The sequence below is a fragment of the Heptranchias perlo genome, unplaced genomic scaffold, assembly GCF_035084215.1.
Source record: "Heptranchias perlo isolate sHepPer1 unplaced genomic scaffold, sHepPer1.hap1 HAP1_SCAFFOLD_219, whole genome shotgun sequence".
Taxonomy (NCBI): domain Eukaryota; kingdom Metazoa; phylum Chordata; class Chondrichthyes; order Hexanchiformes; family Hexanchidae; genus Heptranchias; species Heptranchias perlo.
Window position 1 is genome coordinate 31,076 of NW_027139233.1, and position 23,209 is coordinate 54,284.

At 41.0% G+C, this 23,209-nt stretch overlaps 1 protein-coding gene across 1 annotated transcript in view; it reads left to right on the plus strand.

The window, feature by feature from the left end:
* The first annotated feature begins 1,835 nt into the window (after positions 1–1,835).
* LOC137310114 (protein SSUH2 homolog) overlaps positions 1,836–23,209 on the plus strand; it is a 116,033-nt gene continuing 94,659 nt past the window's right edge. Inside the window, exon 1 of the mRNA XM_067978079.1 lies at positions 1,836–1,952. Coding sequence (XP_067834180.1) covers positions 1,910–1,952 — 43 coding nt within the window. The 5' untranslated portion in view covers positions 1,836–1,909. The remainder of the gene's footprint in view (positions 1,953–23,209) is intronic.

Here is a 23,209-nt window from a genome sequence, read left to right on the forward strand (position 1 = left end):
GAAGTGCACATAAAGTGAAGATGAGTCAAGACTGAGCCTTAAGTGGGTGTGAGGTTTGATGAGATGGAGTAGGTATCGCAGGGCAGTGTGAGAGCAGGACGCATGGGGTGGAGGTACTGTTCACCACGGAATGAAGGTCAATCAGTAACTGTACTCACTTTTCCTGACCTGGTGAGGTCATTAAATCTCTTTCTGCATTGAAGCCATGATTGGGGCACCGTGCTCCTGCTGCTGACCTCGTCCGCCACCTCCAGCCCCGCCTTCTTGGTGACATGACCCGGTTTCTTTCTGCGGTCTGCTGGGTACAGCATCTCCCTCCTGCTTCTTACCGTGCCCAGCACTGTCTCCATGGCGGCGTCTGAGAATCTAGGTGCTGGCTTCACTCTACCATGTTCTCCACTCATTTCTTCCTCCTTTCTCTTTCCAAATGCATTGCTGGAGTGGCCCTTTAAATAGTGGGCTTTAAGTAATGCGGGTGCGCAGTCCGCCTACCGTGCAGCTTGAGGATGTGAAACCTGGAAGCGGAGTTGAGTGGCTGCAATTGAGTCGCGATTGCACGGGAAACAGCACGAGTTTTTTCCCCGGGTTTCCCACCAGATTATTGACCCTCCCGCTGAGAACCCACCTCCGAGTTAAAATCATGCCCCAGGTCTGTTTCACTCCCGGCCTGATTTACCCCCCACCCGATTTACCCCCTGCCCGATTTACCCCCCACCTTGATTTACCCCCCACCCGATTTACCCCCTGCCCGATTTACCCCCCACCTTGATTTACCCCCCACCCGATTTACCCCCTGCCCGATTTACCCCCCGCCCGATTTACCCCCCGCCCGATTTACCCCCTGCCCGATTTACCCCCCCCCCGGCCAATTTATCCCTGGTCTGTTTCACTCCCGGCCTGATTTACCCCCCACCCGATTTACCCCTGCCCGATTTACCCCCCCCCCCCGGCCAATTTATCCCCGGTCTGTTTCACTCCCGGCCTGATTTACCCCCCACCTTGATTTACCCCTGCCCGATTTACCCCCCCCCCCGGCCAATTTATCCCCGGTCTGTTTCACTCCCGGCCTGATTTACCCCCCACCTTGATTTACCCCCCGCCCGATTTACCCCCCCCCCCCCCCCGGCCAATTTATCCCCGGTCTGTTTCACTCCCGGCCTGATTTACCCCCCACCTTGATTTACCCCCCGCCCGATTTACCCCCCCCCCCCCCCGGCCAATTTATCCCCGGTCTGTTTCACTCCCGGCTTGATTTACCCCCTGCCTGATTTACCCCCACCCGATTTACCCCCCACCCGATTTACCCCCGCCCGATTTACCCCCTGCCCGATTTACCCCCCGCCCGACTTACCCTGCCTTGATTTATCCCCGCCCGATTTACCCCCCGATTTACCCCCCATCTTGATTCCCCCCCCCCCCCCCCGATTTACCCCCGCTCGATTTTTGCTTCTATTTTCGCCCAGTGGTTAAAGTGAAAATTCCTCCCACCGTGCCAGCTGTGTTTGAGAATCATTCACTGCTCTTCCTGCTCCTCTCCCTTCCCCCAAGCATGCTAAAAAAAAATTGGCATCCACCTTTTCACAAAGGCAGCTCCCCTTTAACTGTTTCAGTTCCATGGCAAGGAGCCAACTTCACGTCAGTTTGATTCTGCAGAGATTTCTATTCCCATAAAACCTCCTTTAATCCCATTGTTTTGAACCCCAGTTCCAGGAAAGTCCACATGACGTGACACAGCCCTGTCACAGGGAAGGCATGCAGTCATGTGCTTTAATATCTTGGACGCACAGTTGCTATGAACTGGTGTAAACAGTGAACACTTGGCAGAAAGCCACAGCCCGGGAATTAAAGCAGTGATTTTTCTTGGCTCAACATAACTTGCTCTGTCAGCAGTCAGTGTTGTACACGTCTCATGCTGTTGGACTTGCCAATGGATCCCGATCAGTCTGAAGCTGGTAAGTCGACAAAGTTCTCTCATTTTGTTCACGGGCCCAACTCAACAAGGGGAACAGGTGTGGTGGGAGGTGTGGTGGGTGGCATCCCTTTAAAAGGAATAAGCAGGAAAGAAGGTAATTCTCCAGCTTTCGGCAGCAGTTCCAGCACTGTTCCTCGGCCAGTAACTCGTCTGACAGACCAGGGCCTGGAAACTAAGGGAAAGTGAGTAAGTGAGAGAGAGAGAGAGAGAATGAGAGAGACTGGGATAGAGAGAGAGAGAAAGTAAGAACGACAGAGAGAGAGAGCAACAGAGAGAGAGCAACAGAGAGAGAGAGAGAGAGAGAAAAAGAGAGCAACAGAGAGAGAGAAAGAGAGAGCAACAGAGAGAGAATGAGAGAGCAACAGAGAGAGAAAGAGAGCAACAGAGAAAGAGGGAGCAAGAGAGAGAGAGAGAATGAGAGAGCAACGGAGAGAAAGAGAGCAACAGAGAGAGAGAAAGAGAGAGCAACAGAGAGAAAAAGAGAGCAACAGTGAGAGCAACAGAGAGAGAAAGAGCAACAGAGAAAGAGAGAGCAACAGAGAGAGAGAAAGAAAGAGCAACAAAGAGAGAGAAAGAGAGAGCAAGAGAGAGAGAGAAAGAGAGCAACAGAGAGAGAGAAAGAGAGAGCAACAGAGAGAGAGAAAGAGAGAGCAACAGAGAGAGAGAAAGAGAGCAACAGAGAGAGAAAGAGAGCAACAGAGAGATAGAGCAAGAGAGAGAGAAAGAGAAACAGAGAGAGAGAGAGCTGGCAAAAAGTGATTGAGGACGGGAGAGAGCGACATGGTTAAAGAGAGTGAGAAAGCAGCTCGGAGGCAGGAAGTTATTTGTGCTTCAGATTATTTTTGGTTGATTGACTGGACCCGGTTCAGTTTTCGCTGTGACAGCAGTTTCTCAAACTGAGTGGCCTGCACTCCAGCAGGGATAGATTTTGTTTCGATTTGCAGTTTCAGTTTCGAGAAGTTCTTTTCTCAGTTTAATGTGCTGTCAGTGTGCTTGTTAACAGTGTGTGTGAAGGATGTTGTACTGTTGGTGCCAGTGGAGAACTCCGAGCTCGGGGGCAGACAACTCTGGTGCTCCAGAGACATTTCGACAAACTTGTCAACACAGAGGAAATTTCAGTTGGACTTGTGTGGAGTTGTCACCTGACACGAACCACCGGTGGTCTCGGGGGCCGTCCAGAAAATTATTTCGACAACGTTGAAACATCAAGCAATGATTTGATATCAGCAAATTACCAAATACTCATGTTGATATTGGGCCAGAATTTCCTGGGGATCTGGGTCATCGGGAAACTTGAATGGTGCAAAAGAGAAAGGAAATTATGGAGTACGTGACGAATGCCATCACCAGGATGTCCATATTGTCCCCCCTACCCCGGCTTTTGGACCGCCCAACATTCACCACTCACCAACACATATGGAAGTTGATGACCATCGCTCCACCAGTCCCCGCACTGGACAGAGCGGCAATCCCCATTTTGCTCGATTCTCACCAGTTTTCAGGCCACTGCCATTTAGACTTGAAAATAATGGTGCCAGCGGGTAATGTTAACATTACAATACACTGTGGGTAATGATACCATATACTGTGGGTAATGTTAATATTACAGTATACTGTGGGTAATGATACCATATACTGTGGGTAATGATACCATATACTGTGGGTAATGTTAATATTACAGTATACTGTGGGTAATGTTAATATTACAGTATACTGTGGGTAATGTTAATATTACAGTATACTGTGGGTAATGTTAATATTACAGTATACTGTGGGTAATGATACCATATACTGTGGGTAATGATACCATATACTGTGGGTAATGTTAATATTACAGTATACTGTGGGTAATGTTAATATTACAGTATACTGTGGGTAATGTTAATATTACAGTATACTGTGGGTAATGATACCATATACTGTGGGTAATGATACCATATACTGTGGGTAATGTTAATATTACAGTATACTGTGGGTAATGTTAATATTACAGTATACTGTGGGTAATGTTAATATTACAGTATACTGTGGGTAATGATACCATATACTGTGGGTAATGATACCATATACTGTGGGTAATGTTAATATTACCGTACACTGTGGGTAATGTTAATGTTACTGTACACTGTGGGTAATGTTAATGTTACTGTACACTGTGGGTAATGTTAATGTTACTGTACACTGTGGGTAATGTTAATGTTACTGTACACTGTGGGTAATGTTACCGTATACTGTGGGTAATGTTAATGTTACTGTACACTGTGAGTAATGTTACTGTACACTGTGGGTAATGTTAATGTTACTGTACACTGTGGGTAATGTTACTGTTACCGTACACTGTGGGTAATGTTACTGTACACTGTGGGTAATGTTAATGTTACTGTACACTGTGGGTAATGTTACTGTACACTGTGGGTAATGTTAATATTACCGTACACTGTGGGAAATGTTAATGTTACCGTGCACTGTGGGTAATGTTAATGTTACTGTGCACTGTGGGTAATGTTAATGTTACCGTACACTGTGGGTAATGTTACTGTACATTGTGGGTAATGTTAATGTTACCGTACAGTGTGAGTAATGTTAATGCTACCGTACACTGTGGGTAGTGTTAATGTTACCGTACACTGTGGGTAATGTTAATGCTACCGTACACTGTGGGTAATGTTAATGTTACCGTACACTGTGGGTAATGTTACTGTTACCGTACACTGTGGGTAATGTTACTGTTACCGTACACTGTGGGTAATGTTAATGTTTCCGTACAGTGTGAGTAATGTTAATGCTACCGTACACTGTGGGTAATGTTAATGTTACCGTACACTGTGGGTAATGTTACTGTTTCCGTACAGTGTGAGTAATGTTAATGCTACCGTACACTGTGGGTAATGTTAATGTTACCGTACACTGTGGGTAATGTTACTGTACACTGTGGGTAATGTTAATGTTACCGTACACTGTGGGAAATGTTAATGTTACCGTACACTGTGGGTAATGTTAATGCTACCCTACACTGTGGGTAATGTTAATGTTACCGTACACTGTGGGTAATGTTACTGTTTCCGTACACTGTGGGTAATGTTAATGCTACCGTACACTGTGGGTAATGTTACTGTTTCCGTACACTGTGGGTAATATTAATGCTACCGTACACTGTGGGTAATGTTAATGTTACCGTACACTGTGGGTAATGTTACTGTACACTGTGGGTAATGTTAATGCTACCGTACACTGTGGGTAATGTTACCGTACACTGTGGGTAATGTTACCGTACACTGTGGGTAATGCTACCGTACACTGTGGGTAATGTTAATGTTACCGTTCACTGTGGGTAATGTTAATGTTACGGTTCACTGTGGGTAATGTTAATGTTACCGTACACTGTGGGTAATGCTACCGTACACTGTGGGTAATGTTAATGTTACCGTACACTGTGGGTAATGTTACTGTACACTGTGGGTAATGTTAATGTTACCGTACACTGTGGGTAATGTTACTGTACACTGTGGGTAATGTTAATGTTACCGTACACTGTGGGTAATGTTACTGTACACTGTGGGTAATGTTAATGTTACCCTACACTGTGGGTAATGCTACCGTACACTGTGGGTAATGTTAATGTTACTGTACACTGTGGGTAATGTTACTGTACACTGTGGGTAATGTTAATGTTACCGTACACTGTGGGTAATGTTAATGTTACCCTACACTGTGGGTAATGCTACCGTACACTGTGGGTAATGTTAATGTTACTGTACACTGTGGGTAATGTTACTGTACACTGTGGGTAATGTTAATGTTACCGTACACTGTGGGAAATGTTACTGTTTCCGTACACTGTGGGTAATGTTAATGTTACCGTACACTGTGGGTAATGTTAATGTTACCGTACACTGTGGGTAATGTTACTGTTTCCGTACACTGTGGGTAATGTTAATGTTACTGTACACTGTGGGTAATGTTAATGTTACCGTACACTGTGGGAAATGTTAATGTTACTGTACACTGTGGGTAATGTTACCGTACACTGTGGGAAATGTTAATGTTACTGTACACTGTGGGTAATGTTAATGTTACCGTACACTGTGGGTAATGTTAATGTTACCGTACACTGTGGGTAATGTTACTGTACACTGTGGGTAATGTTAATGTTACTGTACACTGCGGGTAATGTTAATGTTACTGTACACTGTGGGTAATGTTACTGTACACTGTGGGTAATGTTAATGTTACCGTACACTGTGGGTAATGTTAATGTTACTGTACACTGTGGGTAATGTTAATGTTACTGTACACTGTGGGTAATGTTACTGTACACTGTGGGTAATGTTAATGTTACCGTACACTGTGGGTAATGTCAATGTTACCGTACACTGTGGGTAATGTTAATGCTACCGTACACTGTGGGTAATGTTAATGTTACTGTACACTGTGGGTAATGTTAATGTTACTGTACACTGTGGGTAATGTTACTGTACACTGTGGGTAATGTTAATGTTACCGTACACTGTGGGTAATGCTACCGTACACTGTGGGTAATGTTAATGTTACTGTACACTGTGGGAAATGTTAATGTTACTGTACACTGTGGGTAATGTTACTGTACACTGTGGGTAATGTTAATGTTACCGTACACTGTGGGTAATGCTACCGTACACTGTGGGTAATGTTAATGTTACTGTACACTGTGGGTGTATTGTTACTGTACACTGTGGGTAATGTTAATGTTAACGTGCACTGTGGGAAATGTTAATGTTACAGTACACTGTGGGTAATGTTACTGTACACTGTGGGTAATGTGAATGTTACTGTACACTGTGGGTAATGTTACTGTTACCGTACACTGTGGGTAATGTTAATGTTACCGTACACTGTGGGTAATGTTACTGTTACCGTACACTATGGGTAATGTTAATGTTACTGTACACTGTGTATAATGTTAATGTTTCTGTACACTGTGGGTAATGTTACTGTTACCGTACACTGTGGGTAATGTTAATGTTACTGTACACTGTGGGTAATGTTACTGTTTCCGTACACGGTGGGTAATGTTAATGTTTCCGTACACTGTGGGTAATGTTACTGTACACTGTGGGTAATGTTAATGTTGCCGTACACTGTGGGTAATGTTAATGTTACCGTACACTGTGGGTAATGTTAATGTTACCGTACACTGTTGGTAATGTTACTGTTACCGTACACTGTGGGTAATGTTAATGTTACTGTACACTGTGTATAATGTTACTGTTACCGTACACTGTGGGTAATGTTAATGTTACTGTACACTGTGTATAATGTTAATGTTACTGTACACTGTGGGTAATGTTACTGTTACCGTACACTGTGGATAATGTTAATGTTACTGTACACTGTGGGTAATGTTACTGTTTCCGTACACGGTGGGTAATGTTAATGTTACCGTACACTGTGGGTAATGTTAATGTTACCGTACACTGTGGGTAATGTTACTGTTTCCGTACACTGTGGGTAATGTTAATGTTACTGTACACTGTGGGTAATGTTACTGTACACTGTGGGTAATGTTAATGTTGCCGTACACTGTGGGTAATGTTAATGTTGCCGTACACTGTGGATAATGTTAATGTTACCGTACACTGTGGGTAATGTTAATGTTACCGTACACTGTGGGTAATGTTACTGTTTCCGTACACTGTGGGTAATGTTACTGTTACTGTACACTGTGGGTAATGTTACTGTTACTGTACACTGTGGGTAATGTTACTGTTACTGTACACTGTGGGTAATGTTACTGTACACTGTGGGTAATGTTAATGTTACTGTACACTGTGGGTAATGTTACTGTTACTGTACACATCGGGTAATGTTACTGTTACTGTACACTGTGGGTAATGTTAATGTTACTGTGCACTGTGGGTAATGTTAATGTTACCGTTCACTATGGGTAATGTTACCGTACACTGTGGGTAATGTTACTGTTACTGTACACTGTGGGTAATGTTACTGTTACTGTACACTGTGGGTAATGTTACTGTTACTGTACACTGTGGGTAATGTTACTGTACACTGTGGGTAATGTTAATGTTACCGTACACTGTGGGTAATGTTACTGTACACTGTGGGTAATGTTAATGTTACTGTACACTGTGGGTAATGTTACTGTTACTGTACACTGTGGGTAATGTTACTGTACACTGTGGGTAATGTTAATGTTACTGTGCACTGTGGGTAATGTTAATGTTACCGTTCACTATGGGTAATGTTACCGTACACTGTGGGTAATGATACTGTTACTGTACACTGTGGGTAATGATACTGTACACTGTGGGTAATGTTAATGTTACTGTACACTGTGGGTAATGTTAATGTTACTGTACACTGTGGGTAATGTTACTGTTACTGTACACTGTGGGTAATGTTAATGTTACCGTACACTGTGGGTAATGTTAATGTTACCGTACACTGTGGGTAATGCTAATGTTACCATACACTGTGGGTAATGTTAATGTTACTGTACACTGTGGGTAATGTTAATGTTACTGTACACTGGGTAATGTTACTGTTACCGTGCACGTACGCTGTGTATAATGTTAATGTTACCGTACACTGTGGGTAATGTTACTGTTTCCGTACACTGTGGGTAATGCTAATGTTACTGTGCACTGTGGGTAATGTTAATGTTACCGTACACTGTGGGTAATGTTACTGTACACTGTGGGTAATGTTACTGTTACCGTACACTGTGGGTAATGTTACTGTTACCGTACACTGTGGGTAATGTTAATGTTACTGTGCACTGTGGGTAATGTTAATGTTACCGTACACTGTGGGTAATGTTACTGTTACCGTACACTGTGGGTAATTTTAATGTTACTGTACACTGTGGGTAATGTTAATGTTACCGTTCACTATGGGTAATGTTACCGTACACTGTGGGTAATGTTAATATTACCGTACACTGTGGGTAATGTTACTGTTTCCGTACACTGTGGGTAATGTTAATGTTACTGTACACTGTGGGTAATGTTAATATTACCGTACACTGTGGGTAATGTTACTGTTTCCGTACACTGTGGGTAATGTTAATGTTACCGTACACTGTGGGTAATGCTAATGTTACCGTACACTGTGGGTAATGTTAATGTTACTGTGCACTGTGGGTAATGTTAATGTTACCGTACACTGTGGGTAATGTTAATGTTACTGTACACTGTGGGTAATGTTAATGTTACCGTTCACTATGGGTAATGTTACCGTACACTGTGGGTAATGTTAATATTACCGTACACTGTGGGTAATGTTACTGTTTCCGTACAATGTGGGTAATGTTAATGTTACTGTACACTGTGGGTAATGTTAATGTTACCGTACACCGTGGGTAATGTTACTGTTTCGTACACTGTGGGTAATGTTACTGTTTCCGTACACTGTGGGTAATGTTAATGTTACTGTGCACTGTGGGTAATGTTACTGTGTCCGTACACTGTGGGTAATGTTAATGTTACCGTACTCTGTGGGTAATGTTACTGTTTCCGTACACCGTGGGTAATGTTAATGTTACTGTGCACTGTGGGTAATGTTACTGTGTCCGTACACTGTGAGTAATGTTAATGTTACTGTGCACTGTGGGTAATGTTACTGTGTCCGTACACTGTGAGTAATGTTAATGTTACTGTACACTGTGGGTAATGTTAATGTTACCGTACACTGTGGGTAATGTTACTGTACACTGTGGGTAATGTTAATCTTACCGTACACTGTGGGTAATGTTACTGTACACTATGGGTAATGTTAAATGTCACCGTACACTGTGGGTAATGTTAATGTTACTGTGCACTGTGGGTAATGTTACTGTGTCCGTACACTGTGAGTAATGTTTATGTTACTGTACACTGTGGGTAATGTTAATGTTACCGTACACTGTGGGTAATGTTACTGTACACTGTGGGTAATGTTAATCTTACCGTACACTGTGGGTAATGTTACTGTACACTATGGGTAATGTTAAATGTCACCGTACACTGTGGGTAATGTTAATGTTACCGTCCACTGTGGGTAATGTTACTGTACACTGTGGGTAATGTTGCTGTACACTCCGTAATGTTAATGTTACCGTACACTGTGGGTAATGTTAATGTTACCGTACACTGTGGGTAATGTTACTGTACACTGTGGGTAATGTTAATCTTACCGTACACTGTGGGTAATGTTACCGTACACTATGGGTAATGTTAAATGTCACCGTCCACTGTGGGTAATGTTAATGTTACCGTACACTGTGGGTAATGTTACTGTACACTCCGTAATGTTAATGTTACCGTACACTGTGGGTAATGTTACTGTACACTCCGTAATGTTAATGTTACCGTACACTGTGGGCAATGTTAATGTTACCGTACACTGTGAGTAATGTTACCGTACACTGTGGGTAATGTTACTGTTTCCGTACACTGTGGGTAATGTTACTGTTTCCGTACACTGTGGGTAATGTTAATGTTACCGTACACTGTGGGTAATGTTACTGTTTCCGTACGGTGTGAGTAATGTTAATGCTACCGTACACTGTGGGTAATGATAATATTACCGTAAATTTGTGGATAATGTTAATGTTACTGTACACTGTGGGTAATGTTACTGTGCACTGTGGGTAATGTTAATGTTGCCGTACACTGTGGGTAATGTTAATGTTGCCGTACACTGTGGGTAATGTTAATGTTACCGTACATTGTGGGTAATGTTAATGTTAAAGTACACTGTGGGTAATGTTACTGTTTCCGTACACTGTGGGTAATGTTACTGTACACTGTGGGTAATGTTAATGTTACCGTACACTGTGGGTAATGTTACTGTTACTGTACACTGTGCGTAATGTTAATGTTACTGTACACTGTGGGTAATGTTACTGTTACTGTACACTGCGGGTAATGTTACTGTTACTGTACACTGTGGGTAATGTTAATGTTACTGTGCACTGTGGGTAATGTTAATGTTACCGTTCACTATGGGTAATGTTACCGTACACTGTGGGTAATGTTACTGTTACTGTACACTGTGGGTAATGTTACTGTTGCTGTACACTGTGGGTAATGTTACTGTTACTGTACACTGTGGGTAATGTTACTGTACACTGTGGGTAATGTTAATGTTACCGTACACTGTGGGTAATGTTACTGTTACTGTACACTGTGGGTAATGTTACTGTACACTGTGGGTAATGTTAATGTTACTGTACACTGTGGGTAATGTTACTGTTACTGTACACTGTGGGTAATGTTACTGTTACTGTACACTGTGGGTAATGTTAATGTTACTGTGCACTGTGGGTAATGTTAATGTTACCGTTCACTATGGGTAATGTTACCGTACACTGTGGGTAATGTTACTGTACACTGTGGGTAATGTTAATGTTACTGTACACTGTGGGTAATGTTAATGTTACTGTACACTGTGGGTAATGTTACTGTTACTGTACACTGTGGGTAATGTTAATGTTACTGTACACTGGGTAATGTTACTGTTACCGTGCACGTACACTGTGTATAATGTTAATGTTACCGTACACTGTGGGTAATGTTACTGTTTCCGTACACTGTGGGTAATGCTAATGTTACCGTACACTGTGGGTAATGTTAATGTTACTGTACACTGTGGGTAATGTTAATGTTACCGTACACTGTGGGTAATGTTACTGTTACCGTACACTGTGGGTAATGTTAATGTTACTGTGCACTGTGGGTAATGTTAATGTTACCGTACACTGTGGGTAATGTTACTGTTACCGTACACTGTGGGTAATGTTAATGTTACTGTACACTGTGGGTAATGTTAATCTTACCGTACACTGTGGGTAATGTTACTGTACACTATGGGTAATGTTAAATGTCACCGTACACTGTGGGTAATGTTAATGTTACCGTCCACTGTGGGTAATGTTACTGTACACTGTGGGTAATGTTGCTGTACACTCCGTAATGTTAATGTTACCGTACACTGTGGGTAATGTTACCGTACACTGTGGGTAATGTTACTGTACGCTATGGGTAATGTTAAATGTCACCGTCCACTGTGGGTAATGTTAATGTTACCGTACACTGTGGGTAATGTCACTGTAAACTCCGTAATGTTAATGTTACCGTACACTGTGGGTAATGTTAATGTTACCGTACCCTGTGAGTAATGTTACTGTACACTGTGGGCAATGTTAATGTTACCGTACACTGTGAGTAATGTTACCGTACACTGTGGGTAATGTTACTGTTTCCGTACACTGTAGGTAATGTTACTGTTTCCGTACACTGTGGGTAATGTTAATGTTACCGTACACTGTGGGTAATGTTACTGTTTCCGTACGGTGTGAGTAATGTTAATGCTACCGTACACTGTGGGTAATGATAATATTACCGTAAATTTGTGGATAATGTGAATGTTACCGTACACTGTAGTTAATGTTAATGTTACCGTACACTGTGGGTAATGTTACTGTGTCCGTACACTGTGGGTAATGATAATATTACCGTAAATTTGTGGATAATGTTAATGTTACCGTACACTGTGGGTAATGTTAATGTTACCGTACACTGTGGGTAATGTTACTGTGTCCGTACACTGTGGGTAATGTTAATGTTACCGTACACCATGGGTAATGTTACTGTTTCCGTACACCGTGGGTAATGTTAATGTTACTGTGCACTGTGGGTAATGTTACTGTGTCCGTACACTGTGGGTAATGTTAATGTTACCGTACTCTGTGGGTAATGTTAATGTTACCGTACACTGTGGGTAATGTTACTGTTTCCGTACACTGAGTAATGTTAATGTTACCGTACACTGTCGGTATTGTTAATGTTACTGTGCACTGTGGGTAATGTTACTGTTTCCGTACACTGAGTAATGTTAATGTTACCGTACACTGTGGGTAATGTTAATGTTACCGTACACTGTGGGTAATGTTAACCTTACCGTACACTGTGGTTATGTTAATGTTACCGTACACTGTGGGTAATGTTAATGTTACCGTACACTGTGGGTAATGTTAATGTTACCGTACTCTGTGGGTAATGTTAATGTTACTGTACACTGTGGGTAATGTTAACCTTACCGTACACTGTGGTTATGTTACTGTACACTATGGGTAATTTTAACTGTCACCGTACACTGTGGGTAATGTTAATGTTACCGTCCACTGTGGGTAATGTTAATGTTCCCGTAAACTGTGAGTAATGCTACCGTACACTGTGGGTAATGTTAATGTTACCGTACACTGTGGGTAATGTTAATGTTACCGTACACTGTGGGTAATGTTACTGTACACTGTGGGTAATGTTAATGTTACCGTCCACTGTGGGTAATGTTAATGCTACCGTACACTGTGGGTAATGATAATATTACCGTACACTGTGGGTAATGTTAATGTTACCGTACACTGTGGGTAATGTTACTGTACACTGTGGGTAATGTAAATGTTACCGTACACTGTGGGTAATGTTACTGTACACTGTGAGTAATGTTAATGTTACTGTACACTGTGGGTAATGTTAATGTTACCGTACACTGTTGGTAATGTTAATGTTACCGTACACTGTGGGTAATGTTAATGTTACCGTACACTGTGGGTAATGTTAATGTTACCGTACACTGTGGGTAATGTTAATGTTACTGTACACTGTGGGTAATGTTAATGTTACCGTTCACTATGGGTAATGTTAATGTTACTGTACACTGTGGGTAATGTTACCGTACCCTGTGGGTAATGTTACTGTACACTGTGGGTAATGTAAATGTTACCGTACACTGTGGGTAATGTTACTGTACACTGTGAGTAATGTTAATGTTACTGTACACTGTGGGTAATGTTAATGTTACCGTACACTGTGGGTAATGTTAATGTTACCGTACACTGTGGGTAATGTTAATGTTACCGTACACTGTGGGTAATGTTAATGTTACCGTACACTGTGGGTAATGTTAATGTTACTGTACACTGTGGGTAATGTTAATGTTACCGTTCACTATGGGTAATGTTAATGTTACTGTACACTGTGGGTAATGTTACCGTACACTGTGGGTAATGTTACTGTTTCCGTACACTGTGGGTAATGTTAATGTTACTGTGGGTAATGTTAATGTTACTGTACACTGTGGGTAATGTTACTGTACACTGTGGGTAATGTTACTGTTTCCGTACACTGTGGGTAATGTTAATGTTACTGTGGGTAATGTTAATGTTACTGTACACTGTGGGTAATATTAATGTTACTGTGGGTAATGTTACCGTACACTGTGGGTAATTTTAATGTTACCGTACACTGTGGGTAATGTTAATGTTACCGTGCACTGTGGGTAATGTTACTGTACGCTGTGGGTAATGTTACTGTTTCCGTACACCGTGGGTAATGTTAATGTTACTGTACACTGTGGGTAATGTTACTGTATGCTGTGAGTAATGTTACTGTTTCCGTACACCGTGGGTAATGTTAATGTTACTGTACACTGTGGGTAATGTTACTGTACGCTGTGAGTAATGTTACTGTACACTGTGGGTAATGTTACTGTTACTGTACACTGTGGGTAATGTTAATGTTACTGTACACTGTGTAATGTTACTGTACATTGTGAGTAATGTTACCATACACTGTAGGGAATGTTACTGTACACTGTGGGTAATGTTACTGTACACTGTGGGTAATGTTAATGTTACCGTACCCTGTGGGTAATCTTACTGTACACTATGGGTAATGTTAATGTTACTGTACAGTGTGCGTAATGTTAATGTTACCGTACACTGTGGGCAATGATATTGTTACCGTACACTGTGGGTAATGTTACTGCATAGTGTATGTAATGTTACCGTGCACTGTGAGTAATGTTACCGTACACTGTGGGTAATGTTAATGTTACTGTACACTGTGGGTAATGTTACTGTACACTGTGGATAATGTTAATGTTACCGTACACTGTGGGTAATGTCAATGTTACCGTACACTGTGGGTAGTGTTAATATTACCGTACACTGTGAGTAATGTTACCGTACACTGTGGGTAATGTTACTGTACAGTGTGGGTAATGTTAATGTTACCGTACACTGTGGGTAATGTTAATGTTACTGTACACTGTTTGTAATGTTACTGTACAGTGTATGTAATGTTAATGTTACCGTACACTGTGGGTAATGTTACTGTTACTGTACACTGTGGGTAATGTTAATGTTACCGTACACTGTGAGTAATGTTACTGTACACTGTGGGTAATGTTAATGTTACCGTACACTGTGGGTAATGTTACTGTTGCTGTACACTGTGGGTAATGTTAATGTTACCGTACACTGTGAGTAATGTTACCGTACACTGTGGATAATGTTAATGTTACCGTACACTGTGGGTAATGTCAATGTTACCGTACACTGTGGGTAGTGTTAATATTACCGTACACTGTGAGTAATGTTACCGTACACTGTGGGTAATGTTACTGTACAGTGTGGGTAATGTTAATGTTACCGTACACTGTGGGTAATGTTAATGTTACTGTACACTGTTTGTAATGTTACTGTACAGTGTATGTAATGTTAATGTTACCGTACACTGTGGGTAATGTTACTGTTACTGTACACTGTGGGTAATGTTAATGTTACCGTACACTGTGAGTAATGTTACTGTACACTGTGGGTAATGTTAATGTTACCGTACACTGTGGGTAATGTTACTGTTACTGTACACTGTGGGTAATGTTAATGTTACCGTACACTGTGAGTAATGTTACTGTACACTGTGGGTAATGTTAATGTTACCGTCCACTGTGGGTAATGTTAATGCTACCGTACACTGTGGGTAATGATAATATTACCGTACACTGTGGGTAATGTTAATGTTACCGTACCCTGTGGGTAATGTTACTGTACACTGTGGGTAATGTAAATGTTACCGTACACTGTGGGTAATGTTACTGTACACTGTGAGTAATGTTAATGTTACCGTACACTGTGGGTAATGTTAATGTTACCGTACACTGTGGGTAATGTTAATGTTACCGTACACTGTGGGTAATGTTAATGTTACCGTACACTGTGGGTAATGTTAATGTTACTGTACACTGTGGGTAATGTTAATGTTACCGTTCACTATGGGTAATGTTAATGTTACTGTACACTGTGGGTAATGTTACCGTACACTGTGGGTAATGTTACTGTTTCCGTACACTGTGGGTAATGTTAATGTTACTGTGGGTAATGTTAATGTTACTGTACACTGTGGGTAATGTTACTGTACACTGTGGGTAATGTTACTGTTTCCGTACACTGTGGGTAATGTTAATGTTACTGTGGGTAATGTTAATGTTACTGTACACTGTGGGTAATATTAATGTTACTTGGGTAATGTTACCGTACACTGTGGGTAATGTTAATGTTACCGTACACTGTGGGTAATGTTAATGTTACCGTGCACTGTGGGTAATGTTACTGTACACTGTGGGTAATGTTACTGTTTCCGTACACCGTGGGTAATGTTAATGTTACTGTACACTGTGGGTAATGTTACTGTACGCTGTGAGTAATGTTACTGTACACTGTGGGTAATGTTACTGTTACTGTACACTGTGGGTAATGTTAATGTTACTGTACACTGTGTAATGTTACTGTACATTGTGAGTAATGTTACCGTACACTGTAGGGAATGTTACTCTACACTGTGGGTAATGTTACTGTACACTGTGGGTAATGTTAATGTTACCGTACCCTGTGGGTAATCTTACTGTACACTATGGGTAATGTTAATGTTACTGTACAGTGTGCGTAATGTTAATGTTACCGTACACTGTGGGCAATGATATTGTTACCGTACACTGTGGGTAATGTTACTGTATACTGTATGTAATGTTACCGTGCACTGTGAGTAATGTTACCGTACACTGTGGGTAATGTTAATGTTACTGTACACTGTGGGTAATGTTACTGTACACTGTGGATAATGTTAATGTTACCATACACTGTGGGTAATGTCAATGTTACCGTACACTGTGGGTAGTGTTAATATTACCGTACACTGTGAGTAATGTTACCGTACACTGTGGGTAATGTTACTGTACAGTGTGGGTAATGTTAATGTTACCGTACACTGTGGGTAATGTTAATGTTACTGTACACTGTTTGTAATGTTACTGTACAGTGTATGTAATGTTAATGTTACCGTACACTGTGGGTAATGTTACTGTTACTGTACACTGTGGGTAATGTTAATGTTACCGTACACTGTGAGTAATGTTACTGTACACTGTGGGTAATGTTAATGTTACCGTACACTGTGGGTAATGTTACTGTTACTGTACACTGTGGGTAATGTTAATGTTACTGTACACTGTGAGTAATGTTACTGTACGCTGTTGGTAATGTTAATGTTACCGTACACTGTGGGTAATGTTAATGTTACCGTACACTGTGAGTAATGTTACTGTACGCTGTGGGTAATGTTAATGTTACCATACACTGTGAGTAATGTTAATGTTACTGTACACTGAGTAATGTTACTGTACGCTGTGGGTAATGTTAATGTTACTGTACACTGTGGGTAATGTTAATGTTACTGTACACTGGGTAATGTTACTGTACATTGTGGGCAATGTTAATGTTACCGTACACTGTGAGTAATGTTAATGTACGCTGTGGGTAATGTTAATGTTACCGTACACTGTGGGTAATGTTACTGTACGCTGTGAGTAATGTTAATGTTACCATACACTGTGAGTAATGTTACTGTACGCTGTGGGTAATGTTAATGTTACCGTACACTGTGGGTAATGTTACTCTACACTGTGGGGAATGTTAATGTTACCGTACACTGTGGGTAATGTTACTGTTGCTGTACACTGTGGGTAATGTTAATGTTACCGTACACTGTGAGTAATGTTACCGTACACTGTGGATAATGTTAATGTTACTGTACACTGTGGGTAATGTTAATGTTACCGTACACTGTGGGTAATGTTACTGTGTCCGTACACTGTGAGTAATGTTTATGTTACTGTACACTGTGGGTAATGTTAATGTTACCGTACACTGTGGGTAATGTTACTGTACACTGTGGGTAATGTTAATCTTACCGTACACTGTGGGTAATGTTACTGTACACTATGGGTAATGTTAAATGTCACCGTACACTGTGGGTAATGTTAATGTTACCGTCCACTGTGGGTAATGTTACTGTACACTGTGGGTAATGTTGCTGTACACTCCGTAATGTTAATGTTACCGTACACTGTGGGTAATGTTAATGTTACCGTACACTGTGGGTAATGTTACTGTACACTGTGGGTAATGTTAATCTTACCGTACACTGTGGGTAATGTTACCGTACACTATGGGTAATGTTAAATGTCACCGTCCACTGTGGGTAATGTTAATGTTACCGTACACTGTGGGTAATGTTACTGTACACTCCGTAATGTTAATGTTACCGTACACTGTGGGTAATGTTACTGTACACTCCGTAATGTTAATGTTACCGTACACTGTGGGCAATGTTAATGTTACCGTACACTGTGAGTAATGTTACCGTACACTGTGGGTAATGTTACTGTTTCCGTACACTGTGGGTAATGTTACTGTTTCCGTACACTGTGGGTAATGTTAATGTTACCGTACACTGTGGGTAATGTTACTGTTTCCGTACGGTGTGAGTAATGTTAATGCTACCGTACACTGTGGGTAATGATAATATTACCGTAAATTTGTGGATAATGTTAATGTTACTGTACACTGTGGGTAATGTTACTGTGCACTGTGGGTAATGTTAATGTTGCCGTACACTGTGGGTAATGTTAATGTTGCCGTACACTGTGGGTAATGTTAATGTTACCGTACATTGTGGGTAATGTTAATGTTAAAGTACACTGTGGGTAATGTTACTGTTTCCGTACACTGTGGGTAATGTTACTGTACACTGTGGGTAATGTTAATGTTACCGTACACTGTGGGTAATGTTACTGTTACTGTACACTGTGCGTAATGTTACTGTTACTGTACACTGCGGGTAATGTTACTGTTACTGTACACTGTGGGTAATGTTAATGTTACTGTGCACTGTGGGTAATGTTAATGTTACCGTTCACTATGGGTAATGTTACCGTACACTGTGGGTAATGTTACTGTTACTGTACACTGTGGGTAATGTTACTGTTGCTGTACACTGTGGGTAATGTTACTGTTACTGTACACTGTGGGTAATGTTACTGTACACCGTGGGTAATGTTAATGTTACCGTACACTGTGGGTAATGTTACTGTTACTGTACACTGTGGGTAATGTTACTGTACACTGTGGGTAATGTTAATGTTACTGTACACTGTGGGTAATGTTACTGTTACTGTACACTGTGGGTAATGTTACTGTTACTGTACACTGTGGGTAATGTTAATGTTACTGTGCACTGTGGGTAATGTTAATGTTACCGTTCACTATGGGTAATGTTACCGTACACTGTGGGTAATGTTACTGTACACTGTGGGTAATGTTAATGTTACTGTACACTGTGGGTAATGTTAATGTTACTGTACACTGTGGGTAATGTTACTGTTACTGTACACTGTGGGTAATGTTAATGTTACTGTACACTGGGTAATGTTACTGTTACCGTGCACGTACACTGTGTATAATGTTAATGTTACCGTACACTGTGGGTAATGTTACTGTTTCCGTACACTGTGGGTAATGCTAATGTTACCGTACACTGTGGGTAATGTTAATGTTACTGTACACTGTGGGTAATGTTAATGTTACCGTACACTGTGGGTAATGTTACTGTTACCGTACACTGTGGGTAATGTTAATGTTACTGTGCACTGTGGGTAATGTTAATGTTACCGTACACTGTGGGTAATGTTACTGTTACCGTACACTGTGGGTAATGTTAATGTTACTGTACACTGTGGGTAATGTTAATCTTACCGTACACTGTGGGTAATGTTACTGTACACTATGGGTAATGTTAAATGTCACCGTACACTGTGGGTAATGTTAATGTTACCGTCCACTGTGGGTAATGTTACTGTACACTGTGGGTAATGTTGCTGTACACTCCGTAATGTTAATGTTACCGTACACTGTGGGTAATGTTAATGTTACCGTACACTGTGGGTAATGTTACCGTACACTGTGGGTAATGTTACTGTACGCTATGGGTAATGTTAAATGTCACCGTCCACTGTGGGTAATGTTAATGTTACCGTACACTGTGGGTAATGTCACTGTAAACTCCGTAATGTTAATGTTACCGTACACTGTGGGTAATGTTAATGTTACCGTACCCTGTGAGTAATGTTACTGTACACTGTGGGCAATGTTAATGTTACCGTACACTGTGAGTAATGTTACCGTACACTGTGGGTAATGTTACTGTTTCCGTACACTGTAGGTAATGTTACTGTTTCCGTACACTGTGGGTAATGTTAATGTTACCGTACACTGTGGGTAATGTTACTGTTTCCGTACGGTGTGAGTAATGTTAATGCTACCGTACACTGTGGGTAATGATAATATTACCGTAAATTTGTGGATAATGTGAATGTTACCGTACACTGTAGTTAATGTTAATGTTACCGTACACTGTGGGTAATGTTACTGTGTCCGTACACTGTGGGTAATGATAATATTACCGTAAATTTGTGGATAATGTTAATGTTACCGTACACTGTGGGTAATGTTAATGTTACCGTACACTGTGGGTAATGTTACTGTGTCCGTACACTGTGGGTAATGTTAATGTTACCGTACACCATGGGTAATGTTACTGTTTCCGTACACCGTGGGTAATGTTAATGTTACTGTGCACTGTGGGTAATGTTACTGTGTCCGTACACTGTGGGTAATGTTAATGTTACCGTACACTGTGGGTAATGTTACTGTTTCCGTACACTGAGTAATGTTAATGTTACCGTACACTGTGGGTAATGTTACTGTTTCCGTACACTGAGTAATGTTAATGTTACCGTACACTGTGGGTAATGTTACTGTTTCCGTACACTGAGTAATGTTAATGTTACCGTACACTGTCGGTATTGTTAATGTTACTGTGCACTGTGGGTAATGTTACTGTTTCCGTACACTGAGTAATGTTAATGTTACCGTACACTGTGGGTAATGTTAATGTTACCGTACACTGTGGGTAATGTTAACCTTACCGTACACTGTGGTTATGTTAATGTTACCGTACACTGTGGGTAATGTTAATGTTACCGTACACTGTGGGTAATGTTAATGTTACCGTACTCTGTGGGTAATGTTAATGTTACTGTACACTGTGGGTAATGTTAAGCTTACCGTACACTGTGGTTATGTTACTGTACACTATGGGTAATTTTAACTGTCACCGTACACTGTGGGTAATGTTAATGTTACCGTCCACTGTGGGTAATGTTAATGTTCCCGTAAACTGTGAGTAATGCTACCGTACACTGTGGGTAATGTTAATGTTACCGTACACTGTGGGTAATGTTAATGTTACCGTACACTGTGGGTAATGTTACTGTACACTGTGGGTAATGTTAATGTTACCGTCCACTGTGGGTAATGTTAATGCTACCGTACACTGTGGGTAATGATAATATTACCGTACACTGTGGGTAATGTTAATGTTACCGTACCCTGTGGGTAATGTTACTGTACACTGTGGGTAATGTAAATGTTACCGTACACTGTGGGTAATGTTACTGTACACTGTGAGTAATGTTAATGTTACTGTACACTGTGGGTAATGTTAATGTTACCGTACACTGTTGGTAATGTTAATGTTACCGTACACTGTGGGTAATGTTAATGTTACCGTACACTGTGGGTAATGTTAATGTTACCGTACACTGTGGGTAATGTTAATGTTACTGTACACTGTGGGTAATGTTAATGTTACCGTTCACTATGGGTAATGTTAATGTTACTGTACACTGTGGGTAATGTTACCGTACCCTGTGGGTAATGTTACTGTACACTGTGGGTAATGTAAATGTTACCGTACACTGTGGGTAATGTTACTGTACACTGTGAGTAATGTTAATGTTACTGTACACTGTGGGTAATGTTAATGTTACCGTACACTGTGGGTAATGTTAATGTTACCGTACACTGTGGGTAATGTTAATGTTACCGTACACTGTGGGTAATGTTAATGTTACCGTACACTGTGGGTAATGTTAATGTTACTGTACACTGTGGGTAATGTTAATGTTACCGTTCACTATGGGTAATGTTAATGTTACTGTACACTGTGGGTAATGTTACCGTACACTGTGGGTAATGTTACTGTTTCCGTACACTGTGGGTAATGTTAATGTTACTGTGGGTAATGTTAATGTTACTGTACACTGTGGGTAATGTTACTGTACACTGTGGGTAATGTTACTGTTTCCGTACACTGTGGGTAATGTTAATGTTACTGTGGGTAATGTTAATGTTACTGTACACTGTGGGTAATATTAATGTTACTGTGGGTAATGTTACCGTACACTGTGGGTAATTTTAATGTTACCGTACACTGTGGGTAATGTTAATGTTACCGTGCACTGTGGGTAATGTTACTGTACGCTGTGGGTAATGTTACTGTTTCCGTACACCGTGGGTAATGTTAATGTTACTGTACACTGTGGGTAATGTTACTGTATGCTGTGAGTAATGTTACTGTTTCCGTACACCGTGGGTAATGTTAATGTTACTGTACACTGTGGGTAATGTTACTGTACGCTGTGAGTAATGTTACTGTACACTGTGGGTAATGTTACTGTTACTGTACACTGTGGGTAATGTTAATGTTACTGTACACTGTGTAATGTTACTGTACATTGTGAGTAATGTTACCATACACTGTAGGGAATGTTACTGTACACTGTGGGTAATGTTACTGTACACTGTGGGTAATGTTAATGTTACCGTACCCTGTGGGTAATCTTACTGTACACTATGGGTAATGTTAATGTTACTGTACAGTGTGCGTAATGTTAATGTTACCGTACACTGTGGGCAATGATATTGTTACCGTACACTGTGGGTAATGTTACTGCATAGTGTATGTAATGTTACCGTGCACTGTGAGTAATGTTACCGTACACTGTGGGTAATGTTAATGTTACTGTACACTGTGGGTAATGTTACTGTACACTGTGGATAATGTTAATGTTACCGTACACTGTGGGTAATGTCAATGTTACCGTACACTGTGGGTAGTGTTAATATTACCGTACACTGTGAGTAATGTTACCGTACACTGTGGGTAATGTTACTGTACA